This window comes from Antrostomus carolinensis, unplaced genomic scaffold, assembly GCF_000700745.2.
Source record: "Antrostomus carolinensis isolate BGI_N321 unplaced genomic scaffold, ASM70074v2 scaffold16387, whole genome shotgun sequence".
In the NCBI taxonomy this organism is placed as follows: Eukaryota; Metazoa; Chordata; class Aves; order Caprimulgiformes; family Caprimulgidae; genus Antrostomus; species Antrostomus carolinensis.
The window spans coordinates 76,013-95,480 of record NW_010325484.1 but is presented as its reverse complement, the minus strand read 5'-3'; the positions used below and the strand labels follow the sequence as shown (position 1 = coordinate 95,480).

The window sequence follows — 19,468 nt, the reverse complement described above, 5'->3', positions numbered from 1 at the left end:
TTTGGAAGGAAGTTTGGATAATCTATTTAGTCCCTATCCACATGAAGAAATCAGTTCATATCTCATCTTTGACTCTTGTCCCAGTCACTAGTGATTCAAGAGAGGACAGAAAAACGCCTGACATTGGTTTAGGCATAACTGGCCATGTGATGCAGTGTACAAAGGCAGGCAATCCTTTCTGTGTGCTACCTTTTAATGTTTATAATAGCCAGATGATTATGAAGAGTGTGTGTTTGGTAGAAACTATAGTTACTTGCAAGCGAGTTTGTTATTTTAGAAGAACATTGTACTCAGTGTACATTTCATTGTTTTAGAACAATGGCTTTTTATAGCTAGAAACTAGGTTCAACAATAAATTTCTATCCCACTGCAAATTCTGAGATTTGGAAATTTGTTTTTATATTAAATAGGGATTAACATTTAAAATAACAGAGTTTTTTTTTAATTAAATATTATAGACTTGTCAGATCACTTTATATTGATTAGACTAGAATCTTTAATATTGCAACTGATAATGAAATAGATTAATAGAATAATATAACATGCATCATAATATTACCGTGAAAATATTTGGAAAAGTGGTTTTTGAATTGTTATGACATCATTACTTTTCTCCAGAACATTTTGGGTTTTTTTGAAGAAACACTTTCTGTATTAAGTTCTAAAAGTTTGTTGATGAGCTCTACTTGGAACTAAAGAATTCTTTCATAGAAATGCTTTTCTCTAACAGGGAAATACATCATTGTTATTACTGGATAGCTCCAACAAGCTTGTCATCTTGTACTGTTTTGAATTTGCACACTTGGCTTGAATACTCTAGACAACTGGCTCTTGCTGAACATGAGGGAAAAAGTCCTACTTGTCCTTTTTAAAGGGAGAAGAAGAAAAAAAGTCATGGAATACTTAGGGCCTATTAATTTTGACAGTATATTGGTTTAAGCAAGATTATTTTTTAAAATACTTTGATACAACCTTTGTTATTTAATATTAAAAACATGAAAATCTCAGTGACTTTCTCTTTGGTTTCTGTGTGAAGTGTTGCGAAGGTGCATCACAAGATGCACTTTGATGTTTAATGATGTTGTGAAGGAGTGACTTCCAAATTTTACATCCTCTAAATGCCTATATATTTGTTCTATAACAGAGTATACAAGTCACATTAGTGGTAATATCCTTCCTCTCTCACTTCAGGCTCAACCTACAATGATCTTGAACCATTTAGCTCTATAGTCAACAGAATAAGGGAGGTGATTCATTTAGAATATATTGGGTAAATAGTCTGCTACATCTCCTGTTTTATTGGGCCACAGAAATTCCTCACGATTTCAGTGAAGAGTCCAGAATCACCTTTGCCGTGTTTTTGTAGCTTGAAAATTATTGATAAATTGGAACAGAGCGGTCTGGTGCCCAGGAAGTTGTGTATGCTACAAAATATTGGTTGTAAGCTTAATTTTAACAAATAATTGGAATGTCATGGGTTTAATGATGTCTCTCCACTTGGCTATCTGACAGTAACTATGTAATGTAAAAGAGCCGTTAAAAATGGCCTTGCAAAATTAACTCCTATTGCTCACTGAGTGTGTTTTGAGTCATATCTGCCTTGTTTACTGTCACAATAACATTTCCATTCCTGGTAGCACTGAAAAACCAATATGATTACAGCAGGGTCAGTTGAAGTCTAGTCTAGAAGACTGCTAAAATACTCAGTTGTATTCTCAGCCTTAGTAATGAGCAGAAAAGACCTAGACCCTAAGTCTGACTTGTGAATTTAATGATTTATTTATCATGTTTTCAAGTGAAAGTAAGTGTGGAGTGCCAAAAGAAAGTCACTTCTGTAGTTACAGTCTCAGAGCAGGCATTGGAGATCTGAGGTATGACTGCTTGCTTGGGTTTGGGCAAGTTCTCAGCTTGCCCATCTGTAAAATGGGGTTAATTACCACTTCTGTGTTATTGACTTAGTAGGATTAATGTTAGCTCTGTTTATAAACTGCTTTGATATGCTTGTTTCTGAGTTCGTGGTGCTGCAGTGTGTGATTTTTGAAGTCACTTGCTGCAGTAAAAGCCACACATGCAGAGAGGTTGAGAATTTACTTCCGTCAGCTGTGTATGGGAGGGGAGAGCTGCAGACTTTAGAATGTCAGAATGTCAAGACTCAGGCAGATTGCGTGCAATCCTAATCCAGCCCTGCAGCTTTGACCTTTGAAGCAAGCTTCACCTTGAGACAGTTGAAGAAATCTATGTACGTTTATGTATAAAAATATTTTTGTGGTAGAAAGAATTTGCTCTTCATGATCACCCAGCCCAGAGTTTCCCCACAGTCTTCCTGGAGCAAGGAAAGGAATTTGGTTCCTGATCTGCTCTGTGAATGAACCTGGTTTCTGCCTCTGAAGAAACAGCCTTCTGTCTTAGGGCTAAAACAAGGAGTGTAACGAGGATAATCTGTATTGCCCTTGTGCTGAAATCCATCTCAGACCTAATGATACTTTCCTGCTAGGAAAGATAAAATAAGTTCCTGAATGAGGTAATTCTCTAGGTTCTCTTAGACAACATTTCTACCCTGTTTAAAAATATGTCTTGGGTGCCCGTGAACATGAAATCCTACTATTTGCCTTTCTGCTCCTCACTGCTCCCTCTTAATTTTAATCTGGAAAGCAAACATTCTTTCCTTCACTAAAAGGGGAATTTAGTCTTTGGTTCATTCTTTCCTGTTCTTTCTGATGGAGCCCAGTCAAGGCGAGATCCACTCCCCTAGGAGGAGAGCAGAGAATTCATTCTCAATGAAATCTGAGGCTCTCTGAAGTAAAAGCTGTTGACTTTGTCATACCGTGCAAATGTGCATTCCTTTTAGCAAGACAATAAAGGGTAAATGGGGTGATCTCTGCTCCTGTGGAGAGGTCGGGTGGTTACATTACACAATCTTCTAGAGCATCTTGCAGCAAATACATGGGTTATATTAAAAGTTGCAATCATATCATTTTTTAAAAGTAAATTGCTGACCTTATGCAGTGGAATCAGCTTTATTGAATTTCGCCAAAAATGCGTTTATAATTCCCCCCCGCCCCTGCATACACATGATATTCATGTCCTTGCTGCCCATGTGGAAATGTCCCTTTTTATGGTGATAAAATTAAATTTGTCTTTGTCTCTGCCTTGCCTCACCTTTTAAGATTCCATCCTTAAGAGATACCAGTGGATATCTGTACCAGAGAATGAAGATGGGCAATATCCCTGCATGGCTGGCTGGCTGACTGTAAGCCAACTGCCACAGAACAAATAAATAAGCTTTTCACATTTAGAGGACAAATAAAGCTGAGGTCAGATGTAATATGGGTATTTTTCTAGGACTGTTGTGGCCTTAGCCTAGGTAAGAATTTATTTTGCCTTGGAAGTACTTATGCTTTGCTTCTGGATTTTTCTAATTCCCACACAGTATGAATTGTAAAATCCACAAGTAGATACTGTGCTACTCGTGTAATACTGTGTTATGTGTCCTCCTCCAATAATAACTAAGCATAAAACCCTCTAGTCTTTAGCCACCTACAACCCCCTTCCTGAATTCACTCGAGGAAAAAAAAGTGTTTTGCAGCATGCTCAAGAATTTAACAAACCTCTATCCTATATTTCTATGCCACTTTACATATTCAGAGTACTCTCCAGATATTAACTGACTAAGCTTGTGTCACCTTTTGTGGAATGGCAAGATTATAAGATTAATTTAATGTACTTCTGATTACATTTTCTCTTTTTGGTTAGACCTTTACATTCTCCAAACAGTTTGCAAATTCCAAATTTCAATGGTAAACAGAGGAAATACCATCCCCATTTTAGATGGGGAAACTGAGTCAGGTGTATTAAGAGCAGTTACATCTGTTCTGACTACCAGTCATATATATATACACATCACCATACTGTGACATACTGCCAGTGCCATGTACTGGTGTTTATAGCCTTTTCAGTAAAATTACTAAAAGCATTTTTGTGTTTGTCCTCTCCAGGTCCCAGCTGCTTTGGGGGGTGGGGGAAGCTAAGCTACTTTTTTCAATAAAATCAACACAAACCGACTAAGTAAATGAGGGGGCAGATTGGCCTCTGCAGTGTTAGCATGTGTGCTTCTTACAGCATCCCCCCAACCTGTCTTCCTTTTTATGTGGCATTTAAAAGGCTAGTTGCTCAGAGGTACAGAGAAGAATATCAGAATATTATTGCTCCTGCTCTTCAAGTTACCAGGAGAATGCAGCTGTTAAACTCAGAAATATAAAATACATGTTTAAAAGATGACTCTGTACGTGTTTAAAAAAGAGAGCGAGAGAGGATTCAAGGCAACCAAAAAATAGCAGCTTCCATTACTGTAATTAAATGGCAGCATTTAACCTATCAGGCCGTTGCGTGTATGTGAGAGACGAGCAGGGAGCTGCATTTGAAATGATCACTGTCTTCCTTGGGGGATAGAGTAGTTAAATAATTTGTTTGTGAGGTGTGAGTTCAGTGTCGGGTAAAGCAAGTGCTTGTGCATGTGTGTGTATCCTAGAAGCCATGGACGGCTGTGTGTTTACTGAGAATACCCTGGAGGTTGGTATTTACTAGCGCGTGCCCTGTCAATAAGAACACAAGCTGCTCTGGCCCATTTGTTAGGTTATCTGCAGAGTCAGGGCCTCACCTGGTCCCAGATATTGCATCATGAAAGGAGAGCTTTTTTCACACGAGGCCACCTGAGACAGACAGGAGTAGCAGTAAAAGAAAACCAGGGAGGAAATGAGGAAAGAAAAGAATCAGTCCTTTTGGTGAACTTCATCTACTGCAGTGACTATACAGGGTAAGTTGTCCTGGACTTGGCACTCAGGAGTGTGGAGGCTGTCTGTCAGTCCTGGGGGACCAAGGATGAAGCTGCTGCTCAGAGGTCTGCCCCTTACACAGCGTGTCAGACAGTTGCTTCCCCTGCAACAGTGCTCCACCTGTGCCTGGCATGGTTCCTGTGCTTCAAGACTGTAGTGTGCAAAAATGTGTGGAGAGAAGAGGGGTCTGCAAAGTGCATCCTTGGCCCTTCATCAGTGACCCCAACTCTGAAAAGCTCTTTGGGCGCCCCTGTATACTGGTGTTGATTAGCCTTTTGGCGTCTCAGAAGGGAGACACATTCTTATGTAGTGCCCAGAAGATAATATCTTCCCATTTTTATTCACTTCCTTTATATTTGCGAGGTGATTCCTTTGTTTAGGGGATATTCCCTAGTCCTAAGAACCCCAAGAGCTCTCCTCATACAGTATGTGTTGATACTAGTAGCAAGTTTTCCAGCTGCCTCACCTACTGATCTGACTTGGGTTACATTGCAGGAACATGCCCATAAATGTTTCTTAGTCTTCACTCCAGTTTCTGTGTGAATTCTGTGTAGCCACTCCTATTTTACCTCCTGGACAGGAACTTTTGTGAGGCACTAGAAGACAACAGACAGTATTAATAAAAAGATATTCCGTTATTTCCATTTTGAACGTTCAATCCCAGTGACTGAATTTGAGAGCAACACTTAGCTGAAAGGAGACCAGAGGGATGCCATGTATTTTAGCACCCAATCAAAGCAAAGGATGAATTTGGCTCTTTGTGTAGTTTGGTGAGAGTTAGAAATCTGGAAGTATTTCCAAAGATTGTCTACAAGCACAAAAAAAAAAAAAAAAAGGCTAAATTTGTTACTTGAATAAATTATTTGTTGCAAATGTCTTCCATAATTCAAATGCTTATAATATATGTACAGATTCTCAAAACTGACAGTCTTCGTACGTGGTAATTGTCAGTGTCAGTCTCAAACATTTTACAAAGGATATTGTGTAATATTATTCCTGTTTTACAGATGTAGAAACTGAGGCAGATGGAGGTTAAATGACCTACACAAGGTCAATAGCAAGGCTGGGAATAGAACCCAAATGTGGAGAGGCTTTTTATTATACTAATAAGGAAACTCTGGAGGTGTGTTTGGCATGGTAATCGGAACCCTAGAGAACTAGAAGCAGTTAGTATGTTCTGTGCATGTCCCGAGGGAGCAATGATGAAACTCCTTTTCTACCTTACCACTCCAGTTCTCCGTGTGTGGTCACCATAGTTTTTCCACCACTTAACCTCGTTATTTTTAGTGTTGTTAGCATTAGTCGTCCTTTGGGCGTTTAATCCAGACTCCTTTAATTTTCTCTAGAACTCTGAAGAGTTGTTGAAGGCACATGGGGAGAAAAAAATAACAATAAACAAACCAAAAGATGAAAAATTATCTTTTGAAACTTCTGCTGTTTTGTTGACTTGTCGTCTAATGGTTTTGTCTTTGCTTTTCTTTTATCATGAAGGACCCTGCTTGAATGTGTAATCTTGCTTTCTTAAAAATTCATTTGCTATTGTTTCTTTCTTCTCCACCCAAGATTAACATCCTGTGTGATGACATAGATGGTTGTTGTCTAAATGGACGCAACATAACCAACAAAACTGTGAAGGGTGGGTGGAGAAATATTTATACAGTTGTGTTAAAAATTACAAAGTAGGTTAGCCTTTTAAACAGAAGGTATTTCAACACTGTTATTGGCAGCATCAGCCTTTAATTTTACAGGTGGCTAGCTTTGTAGTAGCATTCAGCAAACAATATTTTAATGGCATGTAAAAAAATTTCTCTAAAACAAAAGAAAGAAGAATGAGGGTGATTTATAATCGGCAATGAATACTTGCTGACATGTCTTTTTATAATAGTATATTAGCGTGTCTGTCTTTCTGGGGGAAGTGAAAACCAGATTTACCTGAAATATTTGTACCATAATAATCAAATACATAGTATTTAGATGTGTTTTTCTTAATTGAGCTTATCTTCTCAGTGTGATGATACCTGACTCCTAGGTGTCTGACATTGATTCCATTTCATAGAAACTGAGTTAGAGAAGTAAAGACACTATAAGGTTATGAGAAAGTATGTGTCAGAAAAAGGACTTAAGACTCCTGTGTTCATGGCTTCTCACTCAGTGTTAGTATCTTTATGTTTCCATATATTTTTCCATACATACTTCCATGTATTTTTACATTTTCTTAGAAACATGCAGCTGTAGCTACTCTTCTCTGTGCTTCTTATAGCAACTTCCTGACATAGAAAGTGCACAGTACGCACCGCCGCACTGCATAGTCAATGTTCTGTTTTGTGCATGCTTTAAACACTAAAGTTCATTTAGTGTTCACTTGATATGATTTTTCATGTGTTTGGACTACTGGGTTTGTGTTGTTCCTTTCTAAAGTTTAAAGTTTTGAAAGTAAAAGAAGAAATAGATAACATTGAGGCAAGTTGCTCTGTACATTACAGTTAATCTTCATCTGCAGAGGCTACTCTCTGATGGACAACGTCATTCCAGAGTAATATAGGGAACTGGGAGTGGTGCATCAGGACAGACTTTCTCATTCTTATATATAAAACTAAGTCATCCATCAGATATTCCAACAAATCTGGTTAAAGTATTCCTTACAATGGCTTGAAATTGCTGTTCTTTTATACAATTTCTTTCTTTTGAATCCAGAGTTGTGGAGAAAGAGATTCTGGTCTAGAATTGCAGGCCAGCCTAGTCCAGCAAGAACAGATCAGCAGTGACTTCTAATCTGGAGTTGTTCCACATGAGGGCCAGGATGCTAGGTCAGCTCTAATCCGGACCGTATTTAGGCCCATACCAGGGAAAGGCCTGGTTATTCTTTGCTGCAATAACAAAGGAGAAGTTGGAGTTACAGATGTCTGGTTCACTGCAGATCCTCCAGCCCATCTCCTTCTACTTCAGTGCTGGCATTCTCGTGACGTGCTGGTTCAGGTTGTTGGGAATACAGTTTAAAGCTGGTGTTCTGAAGGTAGATCGAAACCAAACCTCCTATATCACCAGTGTTTTACCTTACTCAAATTTAAGATAACCTCTGGCTTTCTCCTTAGAAGCTCCTAGAGATATTATCACAGACCAAAGAGTAGCCAGAGGCCAATCATTTTGATACTACTGCTCAACAAGATGCTTAACAAAATATTTTTCTTTTACACAAGTAATAGATTTGAAGCACAAACCTTTACTGACACGGCTGGTCTTAAATTTTGTGGTAAATTTTGGTAATGAAGTTTAGTTTCTAGGTTTTTGAAGTGCCCTGTACCATACCGTTCTACTTTTGGAACTTGTAGAAGAAAATTAATATCCTTTCACCTTTATAGAACAGTTTTTTGTTGTAGTTCCCAATTTATAGAAAAGAAATTTCATAGGAATGGTGTGGTAAGAGTTGGTAAGTTACTTCACTTATGCATGCGGCATTTTTCTTTCCAACCTGTCTTTCCTTCACATAGACTGTTGAACGCTTGAGGTCTGACTGCCTTCTGCTCTGTCTCTGCACAGTACCTGGCACTGTACCTGCACAGTGAATGCCTTTTGGGGTCTCTCAGGAGTACTATAATACAAGTAATGAGAATCAGGAACCATCACCATGAGACTTGTTCCTCTGCAGGAATAACAGCAAGCATTTGCAGATCACAGGTTGGGTATACTTGGAAACTTACCCATTTAGTGCTGCTAATAGTTGTTTTCTCTGAATGCATAGTCTTATTTCTAGGGAGGTTTGTCAGTTGTGGTGACAAATCATGGCAGCACTATGGTTACTAGAGTAGTGTCTCTTCCATCATCTGGATTTTCTGCCATATCCAGGCTTCTTTTAAACGAACGTCGTAGCCTTTGTTATGTTCTATTCCTGATAAACTAGCTTGGAATTGGCATTCTGGCATAGAGCCTTCAAAGCCTTCAAACCTCAAGGTAGATATTAATTTGAAATCATATCAAATAAGCAGAGGTTTTTGTTCTCTATGCAGTGTTCTTACATCATGTACTGGCTGAATTGAATGTCCTGTGTTATAACGTGGGCTTCCAGCTTGGTCACATTCATTGTCTTTCTGCAAAGCAAAAATTGTGCCTGTTGAATTATGCTGTCTGCTACCTGAAGATTTGTTGTAGATTAATTAAAAAATGAGGCATCCAAATCCCGTTCAGGCTTGGACATAGCACTGTATCTAACAGGACTTTTGCATTTCAGAATCCCAAGTCTGAGTCCCATTATTGAGCCACTTTATCCTGCATGTTGTTCCTTGTATTCTCCTCTTAGAGCTTTGGCCCGTGAAATGTATAGCTTAGAATTGAGAGCTTTTACTTAGGTATCCCTTCCTTTTTTTCTGTGTGGAAGAAAGGTAACATACTTCATGTAAGTAAGGGCTTACTTTACATTAGAAGAGGAAGACCTGACCTCTCTTACTACAAGTGAAACTGTATTTTCCCTGCCTTGAAACTACCAGTGAAATACATTTTGCACTGGCTTATAATGCTGTGATTTATGCTGTGATATGCTTTGTGATATTACAATGTCCTTTTGCCTTTGTGTTTGATTTTTTCCCCTCTAATAAATGTTAGTGGGTATGTTGTCAGTGAATGGGGGTATTTACCCAAAATCCCCATAGGAGAATGAGGCATTCTCCCTGCTGTCTGCTGCCTCACAGAAGGAATCCTATGCATTTTTTCTCCTCCCATTAATCCTACTGCATTTTTTTTTTCTACACCTTTCCTCCTTGTTTTGGAATAGTATTAATAAGGGAGATATTTTTAAATAGAAAACAAGTGGAAGGAAACATATTTCTCTTTCTCTCTCTCATGTGTATACACATACATGTTACACACAAACATGAATGAGTGACCAGAAACAACTTTCACATTTTATATTTTGAACTTTTCATTGTTAGAAAACTGAGAAGAAAAGTTGTAGTACTTGTTCTTTTTTTTTTTCCATTCCAAGACATGCTAAGCTTGCCCTTTCTTATTGAGTGAAAATACTTTGATCCAGTTTTCTGAAGACAGTACTCATTTCATAAGAATATTTAATCAGTAGAAAATAGGGAGGATTTAGTTTGTTTGTTTAGTATTTAACCAAGTGAATAAGGCAGATTAGGGGAAGGGGGGGTACTGGACCCATAAACAAGGTGATATATAATATTTTTTTTCGTTCTCCTTTTAAATAAATACCGATCAGCTTTATGTTCAGAGACAATAGGAGCCGTTGGCTTAAATTTGCAGTTTACTGTATTTATGGCTGTAATATCAAGGTGCTGCCGTCGTAATTTCATGCCCCAATGAGAAGAGCAAGGTCGAAGCAAATGCTTCCATCGGCATCTGCTAACACACTAACTCATAAACAAGGCCCGGCTGGATCAGGTGGCACGGAATAATACAGGCTAATGAAATACAGCACAGCTTTCCATTACTGTTAGTTTTTACAGTGTCGTCATTACGTGTAATTTATGTTTAAAAAATTCAATTTTATACAAGGCTCTGGGAAATAGGGGTCTGCAGGTCACCCGACGACTTTTAACGGCTCTGAGAGTCCTTATTGCACTCTACTGTTCCAACAAAATGTTAATAATAAATAAAAAAAAAAATCCCCTTTTACTTTTTCTCTGGTTTGCATATCTTGCTCTGTCTTTTTAATTACGAGTGGCTAAGGAGACTTTGGGGCTCTAGATGATGTCAGGAGTTATCCCCTTTACTGATGCTCCCAGAGGGGGGTTACTATCTGCTTGCTTTTCTTTTGTCTGTCTATCAATCACCTGGGGTCCTGTAAATGGAGTAAACACAGCTGAGGAGAGGGAGATACTTAACAACCTCTCTCCCAAACCCTCACCCTCTGACATTGCCCTCCTCTCCTCCATTACACTTCATTTTATTAGAGACTCCAAAAAGCTTGGCCGGGAAGAGAAACTGCTGCCAGATATATTTATTAATTTATATTCGTTATGCCAAAATACTTTTTATTTTAACCTTTTCCTCCCTGGTTGGCTCTCTGTAATTCTCAGCATTGTACTGTCAGTCAGGTTTTCCTTATTTTAGTGCTGTGCAACTGAGGTTAGAGCACCTTTATCAGATCTGAATGCTGCTTAGTCACCCTGATGGGTTAAAGAACATCATGTTTCTTAAAGATTGCAATTGCATAATTAATAGTCTCCTAGATGAATAACGCTGTAAGAATTCAAAGCCCTTTCAGTAACTTTTCAAGTTACTTTTATTTCTGCATTTTTCAGGCTGACAGTTGAGACCAGTCAATTTCCCTTTGATGTCTGGGTTCCTTTACACAAAGTTTGAGCAGCAGGATGTTTACATTCAAATACAATGTGTTAATGTAAATGAAGGGTAAAAAAATCAGAATCATGTTTCTGAGACCTTAGGTTTTGTTAAGATGCTGCATTGGGCTCAGCCTTGTGAATGCCCCATGAACCAACGTGCCTGAAAGAAAATTGATCTGGAGCCTGTGCCTTCTTGACCTTTTTGAAATGTGTTCAACTACGCAGAGTAGGATATAGGACTTGATAAAAGGATCACCCAGCACTGCATGTAACTGACTGAACAGGTGGAATCATTAGTCTGGATCAGATCCCAGAAGGTTTTAATGATGATTCTTTTAAAATGTGGCCATGTTCTTTCTGAGCAGAGTTGACTCAGTGGCTTCCAGGAACAGGAGTGTGATGTCGTTTCAGGGTGTCTACTAGTAGATCTTCCTTTTAGTCATATGATACCATGCACTGACTTTGGGTAGTCATAAAGTTTGTTGTAGCTAAACAAGTTGTCCAGTTCTATTTTGTTTTCTTCTTAATAGAAAGTGTGTGCATGTGTGAGGAAAATGCCAACGGACACCACCCTCAGCCCCACACCCCTCCCCTGCCTTTTGTCTCTGCAAAGGGTAGGTGTGATGATTGCTCCAGAGTGTTCTGTCAGAGGGGTAAAGAAGCTGGCTTTGGAAACCCACAAAAAGAACTTAATTCTTTCCACCACCCTTCCTTATTATGTCAGAATTCTTAATTCTTTCTAACCAGAAATTTTCTCCGTAAAACTAATGTTGTCTTCAGGTGGTGAAAATCTTGCATGAATTACTGGATTGAGCAATGCAAGGAGGAATATAAAGAAGAAAAATATATGCTCAGTGGGTGGGATGGGAAAAGGGGTTGTCACTGAAATATCAGAGCCTGGATCAGAGAAGGAGAAGGAAAAACTTAATGGCTCATCTAGTTAAGCTCCTGCAAGAGTTTTGCATTGCAATTATTGCTACTGTGTTTCATCCAGAAAATAGAGAAGAATGGATTTTGGTAAAATAACAGATTGGGACTCACATCTCCTGAGGTTTCCTTTCTGACTGTCAAAGGTTTGGTTCTGACCTTGGAGCACTTCTTATATGTGTACTTGTCACTTCTTCCTCATCTGTAAAATATGGATAACTACTCCCCTAAGTACTCCTCTACTTCAGAGCAGTCATCAGAGGAACAGTCAGTAAAGTCTAAAAAGTTCTTGGGCAAAGGAGCTTTTTATGCAATACTAAGGTGCAGGCAACAAGAGGTGCTTGTGACAACACATTTTGTTCTTTGACTTGTCCTGATTCTGCGTTTGACTGAGTGATCCCTAAAAACTGAGTGGCAGCGGTGACAATCATAAAAGAGGGTCAGCAAGAACCTTTGAGTGCAAAACAATAATGGGTGCTGGATTATTCAAATCGACACCCTGAAGCCTGAAATGGAAATTTTAAGGCTTTGTGAAAATTATGACTAATTCTTTGCAATGGCTGTGGTGCTGTAGAGGAATGAAATGAATGGTTGGGGGAAGGGAATAGGTTTGCATTCTGTAGGGCTATGAAGACAGTTTCCTCGCATCCTTCTCCTCAGCTCAGTCCTTGCTCAGTACCCTCTGCGGTTAGATTATTCCTTGCAGATAGCAATCAACTGGAAGGAAGTGTGTGTCTAATTTGCATGAGATTATTTAAAACAAAAAAAAAGGTCTGCATTAGTCAGGGTGATGGTAAACAACGCAAAGAGATGCCTTTTATAATATAGCCGTGGCTCAGCTTTCAAAGCCAAATATAATTCACTTACAATTGTCAGTTTCCTTTATTGTTCCTTTTAACCTTTTGCATTCTGCATGGTCTTGATCTTGCTGAAACTCCAGAAGAACTAAAATGTTTGTTTTCCAAAGTATTGAGAAGGTGGATTTAAAGCAATTCTTCTGTTAAGCTGAGGTGATTTTCTTGACATACCTATTGAAGGGTTATATTAGACACAAAGTTCCATTTTTTGTGCACTGCTTTTGCACCCAAGGGATGTGGTTTAATTTTTGGGTTACCAGCTTCCTACTAGATTAGAACAATGAATGGACCGTGGAAACTTTTTTCTATAATGCAGTGATAGAAGGAGAGTGATAAAATAATGCAAGGTCAGATATTGGGACAGATGATGCATTGATCTGGTTTAGAAATTGCCACTTTTCTATGTAATTATTATATCAAGGTTGAATATTTTGGGGTATGAAAACTCATAGTGTGTGCATACATGTGTGTAGGTGGGGAATCTGAAAAAAATTTGGTCCAATGAGTTAGTTATCATTGCCTGAGGACAGTCTTAGAATATCTGGTACATTTTTGCTCATGTGTGTGTGAGAAATGACAACCATGAAGATGGGGATATTTCTGAATCAGGTGACTGGTTGCAATGCAGACTTACTCCATACATATGCTTAAGGAATCAGCTTTGGGGCATTATTCCCTTGATGCTTGGAGGCCAAGATGACAGGACCTTAAAAACATCTTGTTCAGATGAATAAAAAGGAGGTTTTCCAAGGTGATGGCACTCCCAGTCTTCTCCCCTGATAATTAAGAAAGAACGTAATTGTGCTGTTCTTTGGTATAATGCCACTAGTGCTATGAACAAGACCACGTCACAAGGCAGCAGAATAGGCCAGGGAAGTAATAATTTTAATTTGCACTGCTTTGCATAGGATTCAAACGAGGAACTCCAGTGTGAAAAGTTTCCCATCATTCTGTCATTCACATCAGCTTTTTCTTCACAGTACAGCAAGGTTTTAATGGAAACAGTGATACCTGAGTGTCCCTAGTTAGCAAGACCAGAATAATCCTGGAAATGCTTTTTATCTGCAAAAGATTTTATGTTTTGTTTTTTTTTTCTCAAGCGGGATGAGAATTGAAGGGGCAGTATGGTTAAGAAACAATAAGCATTGTTTCCTGCTCTTTTTGCAGAATGAATTAAGGATCCTCCATAACTTTGGTACATGTTAAATATTATCAGATTTGCTATCTTTGCATGAAATAGAACAAAATTCCTTATTCTAATGGGAGCAATATTTACAGCCAGTAGCTCTTGTTGTCTCCATCTTTATGAAATTCCATAGTTGCTAGTGATCTGCAGGGTTGGCATCTGTTTGTGCTTTCTCATACATTGGATAATTAGGACCTGGTTAAAACAGTTCCTCTCTGATTAGGACTTTGCTTTTTAACATGGATTAGACACCATAAATATTGCTTTTGTGACTAGAACAATAGGCTGAGTTGTCTTCGTATGCCTTTTACTGCTCTCACTGCAAGTCTTGTTCCAGTGTTATGTGTGCTTTGGGTTCCTTACTGTTTGAGGCATGGATCCAATACAGGTAAAGGGGTGATCTTGTCAGATTGCAGGACTGGAGATCAGGAACTTCAGATTTCTGATACTGTTTCTGACACCGACAGTATTCTGTTAGGTAAGAGAAATCACCTAACTTCTCTGTGCATCAGTATCCGCACTGTAGAGTAGATACAATAGTATCTCACAGGAACTCTGTATCTCACATACTCACAAGAATAAGGAAAAGATCTTTTAATAGTTATGAAGCCTTCTGAATACCAGAAGCACTGTGTTAGTGCTTTATGATATTAGATAACAGTTCTGAGACAGACTTGTGTATTTATTTCTGGCAATATTGTTTGTGCTGCAGATTATTCTGTCTAGACCTCCAGTATGCAATGAAGTTTAAGACCCTGAAAAAATTTCTTGAAACTTAGGTAATATGCCCAGAAGCTTGACCATTTTCTGTATTGTATCTCCCTGTAATGTTAAAGAGCTAAGTGTTTTAAAGGATTGAGTTCAGGAATTCCATCTGCTAGCAATACTCCATGGATCTTGAGTGGAGATGATGGAAAGTATTCCCTCATTTTTCTCCCACTGCTGTTGTCCTCATACCATTTTCCCCACTGTGCTCAGTCCCTACAACAACTGCATGAGAATCAAGTGCTCTATCTCTTCTCATCTAAATCTCTTTCCTTAAATCTGTATTCTCACTTCTAACCTTTCTGAATGTTTTTGCATTCATGCTACATGTATAGTAAAAGGTCCTGAATCACTTTGCATGTTCCTTGTAGCAGAGACACTGGCTTTCTATCTGCTTCTGTGCAGAAGAATAACATGACAAATAATACACAGCTGTCCAGGCCCCACATCATGGTTGCCATCTGAGTACTAAATTCTTTTTCTGGAGGATGTTTTCTCCTACTGGAAAAAGTAATCCAGCTGTGCTTCCTCTTCACAGATGCTGGCCATCGTGAATCCTTTAGCTGCTTTTCTTTCCCTCCTTGTTGGCCAAATCCTTTCCATATGTTGTGGCCAATTACAGATGGTCATCTTGGCATTTCCGGATGGCAGGAGTGACTGCACCAACATGTACCATGTGTGCAGTGTTACTACAGCTCTGCGTGAAATAAAAACCAGGCTGCCCTAGGGCAGTCTAATCATGCAGCAATAGGCCGGGGCAATGCAAAGCTGAAAGTTTGGGCTTGGCCTTGTTTTGATCTGTTTTGTTATAGTTTTATTTCCTCCTTACATTCTGTGTCCCATTCATACTAATCACAGTCAGTCCTGATTTTTTCTTTTTATTTCTGCATTTGTCATAAAATAAAGCAAATTATTCCCGTCTTCGGAAACGATCTAGACTAATTAGTCGTCTAACCCAATAATTAGTTTTTTGTTTCCCTGTCTGTTTTCATGCATTATTGTTAGTTTTTTCCCCTCCTTTTTTTTTTTACACCATTACAGATTAAAATGAGCCACATTTGCAGTTGATGGTATCTTTTTTTCGGGGGAAGAATGGAGAATTGCAATAGAAAGCTACTTCAAAAGCAGCAATAAACTCAAGGATAAATTAAGGAAATTGAATGAGCCACATTTGGAAGCAGCATTGAGGCTAATATTCTGTCGCTTAAGGTTAAATTGCAACAGAGAAAGAGAGAGGGAGACATTCCAGTGAATCCAAAATTGGGGAGGCATTACTGCTCAAGTCAGTGCCAAAATTCTTTGCAGCTTGAAAGCGTTCTGCCGGGCCTGAGAATTTAATTATGCGTGCATCAAGTGGGTAAAGGTGCTAAACTGATTTCATTTCCTCTGCTCCCCCAGGCCTGACAGATGAAGAAATTGACCTGGCTTTCCAGCAGTCGGGCACAAGCACAGATGAGCCACAGTCCCCAGGTCCTTCTACACAGCTGGTGCCAACTCAGCCCTCTCACCCTGTGGGGTATAGTAAGTAACACTTTGAAAAACATCTGGTCCTATTGCTTTCTGCAGTGATTTCTGCAGCAATTTCACAGATTTCTGTGCCAGATCCTAGATTTGAATTCAACTAATGCCGTACTTTTCGTCAGAATTGGACAGCAAGTGTTACTTTGAATGCAATTAATAGTTGTTGATGCCTGTGACAAGATCATATTACACAAGGAAAACGAGATACAAATGATCATCATCTATGGACATCATACATACTAGCTTATGACACCTCTTGACCTGAAGGTGTATAGTCAATACAAATTAGATTCTTACCCACTATAAGGACTTGAAAAAATCATTTAGTCAACGCAGAACTCAGTCTTCCATTCTAAAACTTAAGGTCATGCCTCCCTTCATCAGTAGGGTTTTCTAGTTAGCTCGTTAAAATATGATAGAGCTGGTAGATTCTTGGATAGAAGGTGCTGAAAAAGTGCAACACTCTTACATCTTTAGTTATTGCAACAGTGGACTCCGTTTAATACACATCATTATAAAGTTTTGTATTTGATTTAGAGGACTTATTTTCTTAACTAGTCAGGCGACCAATTGGTTCATAGAATCATAGAATATCTTGAGTTGGAAGGCACTCAGAAGGATCATCAAGTCCAACTCCTTGCTCCTCGCAGGACTACCTAAAACTAAACCATATGACTAAGACCATCATCCAGAAACTCCTTGAACTCTGACAGTTAATGCCTTGAACAGTTACTTGAAAGGAGGTCTATATTCAGCATAGACAGCAAACTAGAATATAAGGTCTTTAGGACTTATACACAGTCTGTGACTTCCTTTGTGTGAGTTTGAGGTCTGGCACAATGGATCCCCAGTACAAATGAGTTTTAAGAGTGCTGTCAGATTGCAAATAGTAGTAAACAGTTAATAACGATCCTTAATTTTAACAAGCTTTCTCTCTTCAGTAATCTGAGGGGTGACAGCAGAAATTCTGTGTAGACTGTGTCGATATGATTGTATGATTTTGTGTAAAAAATACACTCCGAAAGCACTTTTAAAGTCCCAACATAATCTGTGTAGACTCAAAATTTACATATATATTTGCATTTTAAAACAAACCTCGCAAAAAAGTATCTAAGCTCCAAACAATAAAAACCAAAGCACACACCATTAAAAATCCATCAAAAGAAGCTGTTCAGCTCACATGTGTGTCTGGCAGTTTGAAAAGCGCTTCATTTACCTGCCAAGTATTAAGAATAGGATTTTGATACTGCTCCTAAACAGTTCTAGGTCAGATACTGACCGATGTAACAGTCCACTTAGGGCTGTGTTTATTAGTTTATGATATAGTTTTGCTATTGCTAGAGACAATACTGGACTTGCTTTCTGAGCTTTTAAATACTCTAGTTTGGTGTAGTTTGAGAAGAAAAACATTTGTGATGGAGTTGTGCTCAGAACTGGAATATTTTTGACTGTTGTATTGGGTGTGCTGGTAAACTCCAGGACTGAATTTTGCTTTCCTGGGCTAATACTTGTCTGCTGTAGTTCACAGGAAATGACAGAAAGGAAAAATCTGCTCTCTTGCTGAAGAAATAGTGCCAGATCCCTGTTAGTGCTATCCTTTGCTCATTCAGCTTACTCTTATCACAACCCAATATTGTAAGAGTTAATCTTCCCTTATTTTACAGTGTTCCACTAATATGAGTAGGGCAGGAAAGAAGTGTGCAATTCAAACTGGAAAACACTGTCCTCATTGTTAACCCTTGCAGCTTTATCACAGTTTGGTTTTTTCCCCTTTGCTATTTTGACTTTCCTCAAAGCACCAGTTCCAAGTTTCTTCTTACTAGGTAAGAATAACTAATATTTAAACATCAAATTATTCTCCATAACAGCTCCAAAGAGAAATCTGAAAGTATCATTCTGTAATGCTGAGAAACCAAAGGTGAATAAAAATACCACCAAAGTAAAGCTTTTGTAGGGCGTAAACTGGTGCTCTAGCTTTGTGATCTGATAGGTACTTTTTAAATAATTTGAAGCAAAAGCTTTTGCCTGTGAGCCATTCTTTTTTAGCAACCCCCAAAATTGGGGAAATGGTGACAGGAGGTTCATTAGGTATTGTTCCTCCCCTCTCCAGCCATTCTTTGTAGACCTTCTATTTAAGCTTAACCTTTAAATGGATGCATAAAAAGAATAAATAGCTAAATAGTCATGGTATTTGTTTAATCAAAATATTTGTGCTCCATTCTAGTCCTTGACTGGTGTAGTGCTGGTGTTGTTAATGATGGATCCATCTTTGTGTCTTCCTGTTAAGTGCTTTCCATGGTATCAGAACTGCAAAAAGAGTATGTGAATTTCTCTGGAGCTGATGGATGGGACTGTGCAGTGGCTCACTGCTCTTTCAAGATGCCTTTTTTGCTGTAGGTTGTTTCATCAGTTAGATGCTAATCCTGTAATGAATATCTCTGAATTGGTCCAAATCTGCTCCAGGACAGTTGTTTCTGTAATAGTTTACTAAGTCAATTTATCTTTCACAGATTTGTCAGGGGTTGTCATGTACAGAGAAAGATAGATACTACTTGTTCTGTCTATCTGTTATGCTTATCTTCTTAGAGAGCATTCATGACACTAGTGCTGGAATGCTTTAAGGTTTGAAGTTCAAAAGTATATCTAAAGGACTAATGAGATAGGTAGACTGCTGAATTGTTGACTCTTTGACGGCAACAACTTATATTGGAAGAGCTTATATTGAGAAAGATTATGAGCTATATTTGTCTTCTCCAAAGAAGACATCTGAGTTTCTTGTGAAGCAGCATCTGGTCTGTTGGAGTTTAGGTCTTGAAGATTGTGAAAACACTTTGGTTTTGGTTCTTTTTAAAATTTTTTTTGAGTAGTTTTTGACACCTCTACACAAAATTACAAAACTAGAGAGAAAGAATTACCCCCCGCAGAGCAAAAAGGATAAATAGTTGAGGAGAGTACTGTGCTGAAAAGCAGTGGATGGTGTCTTAAGAAACCTGATTTCTCTCTACCCCCGCTTCCCACAAGGTGTTGTTGCTTCACATTTAAGAATTCCATTAAAACTGTGGGTTATGGGTACAGAAGTTCAGG

General features: G+C 38.6%; 1 protein-coding gene across 1 annotated transcript in view; it reads left to right on the top strand.

Annotated features, from left to right (window-relative positions):
* The window catches only part of PEX14 (peroxisomal biogenesis factor 14), a gene marked incomplete at its 5' end in the record, with an annotated part of 39,433 nt that overhangs the window by 6,470 nt on the left and 13,495 nt on the right, over positions 1-19,468 (top strand). The window contains one exon of the mRNA XM_010171240.2: positions 16,262-16,384. Within this exon, the coding sequence (XP_010169542.1) occupies positions 16,262-16,384 (123 nt within the window). The remainder of the gene's footprint in view (positions 1-16,261; positions 16,385-19,468) is intronic.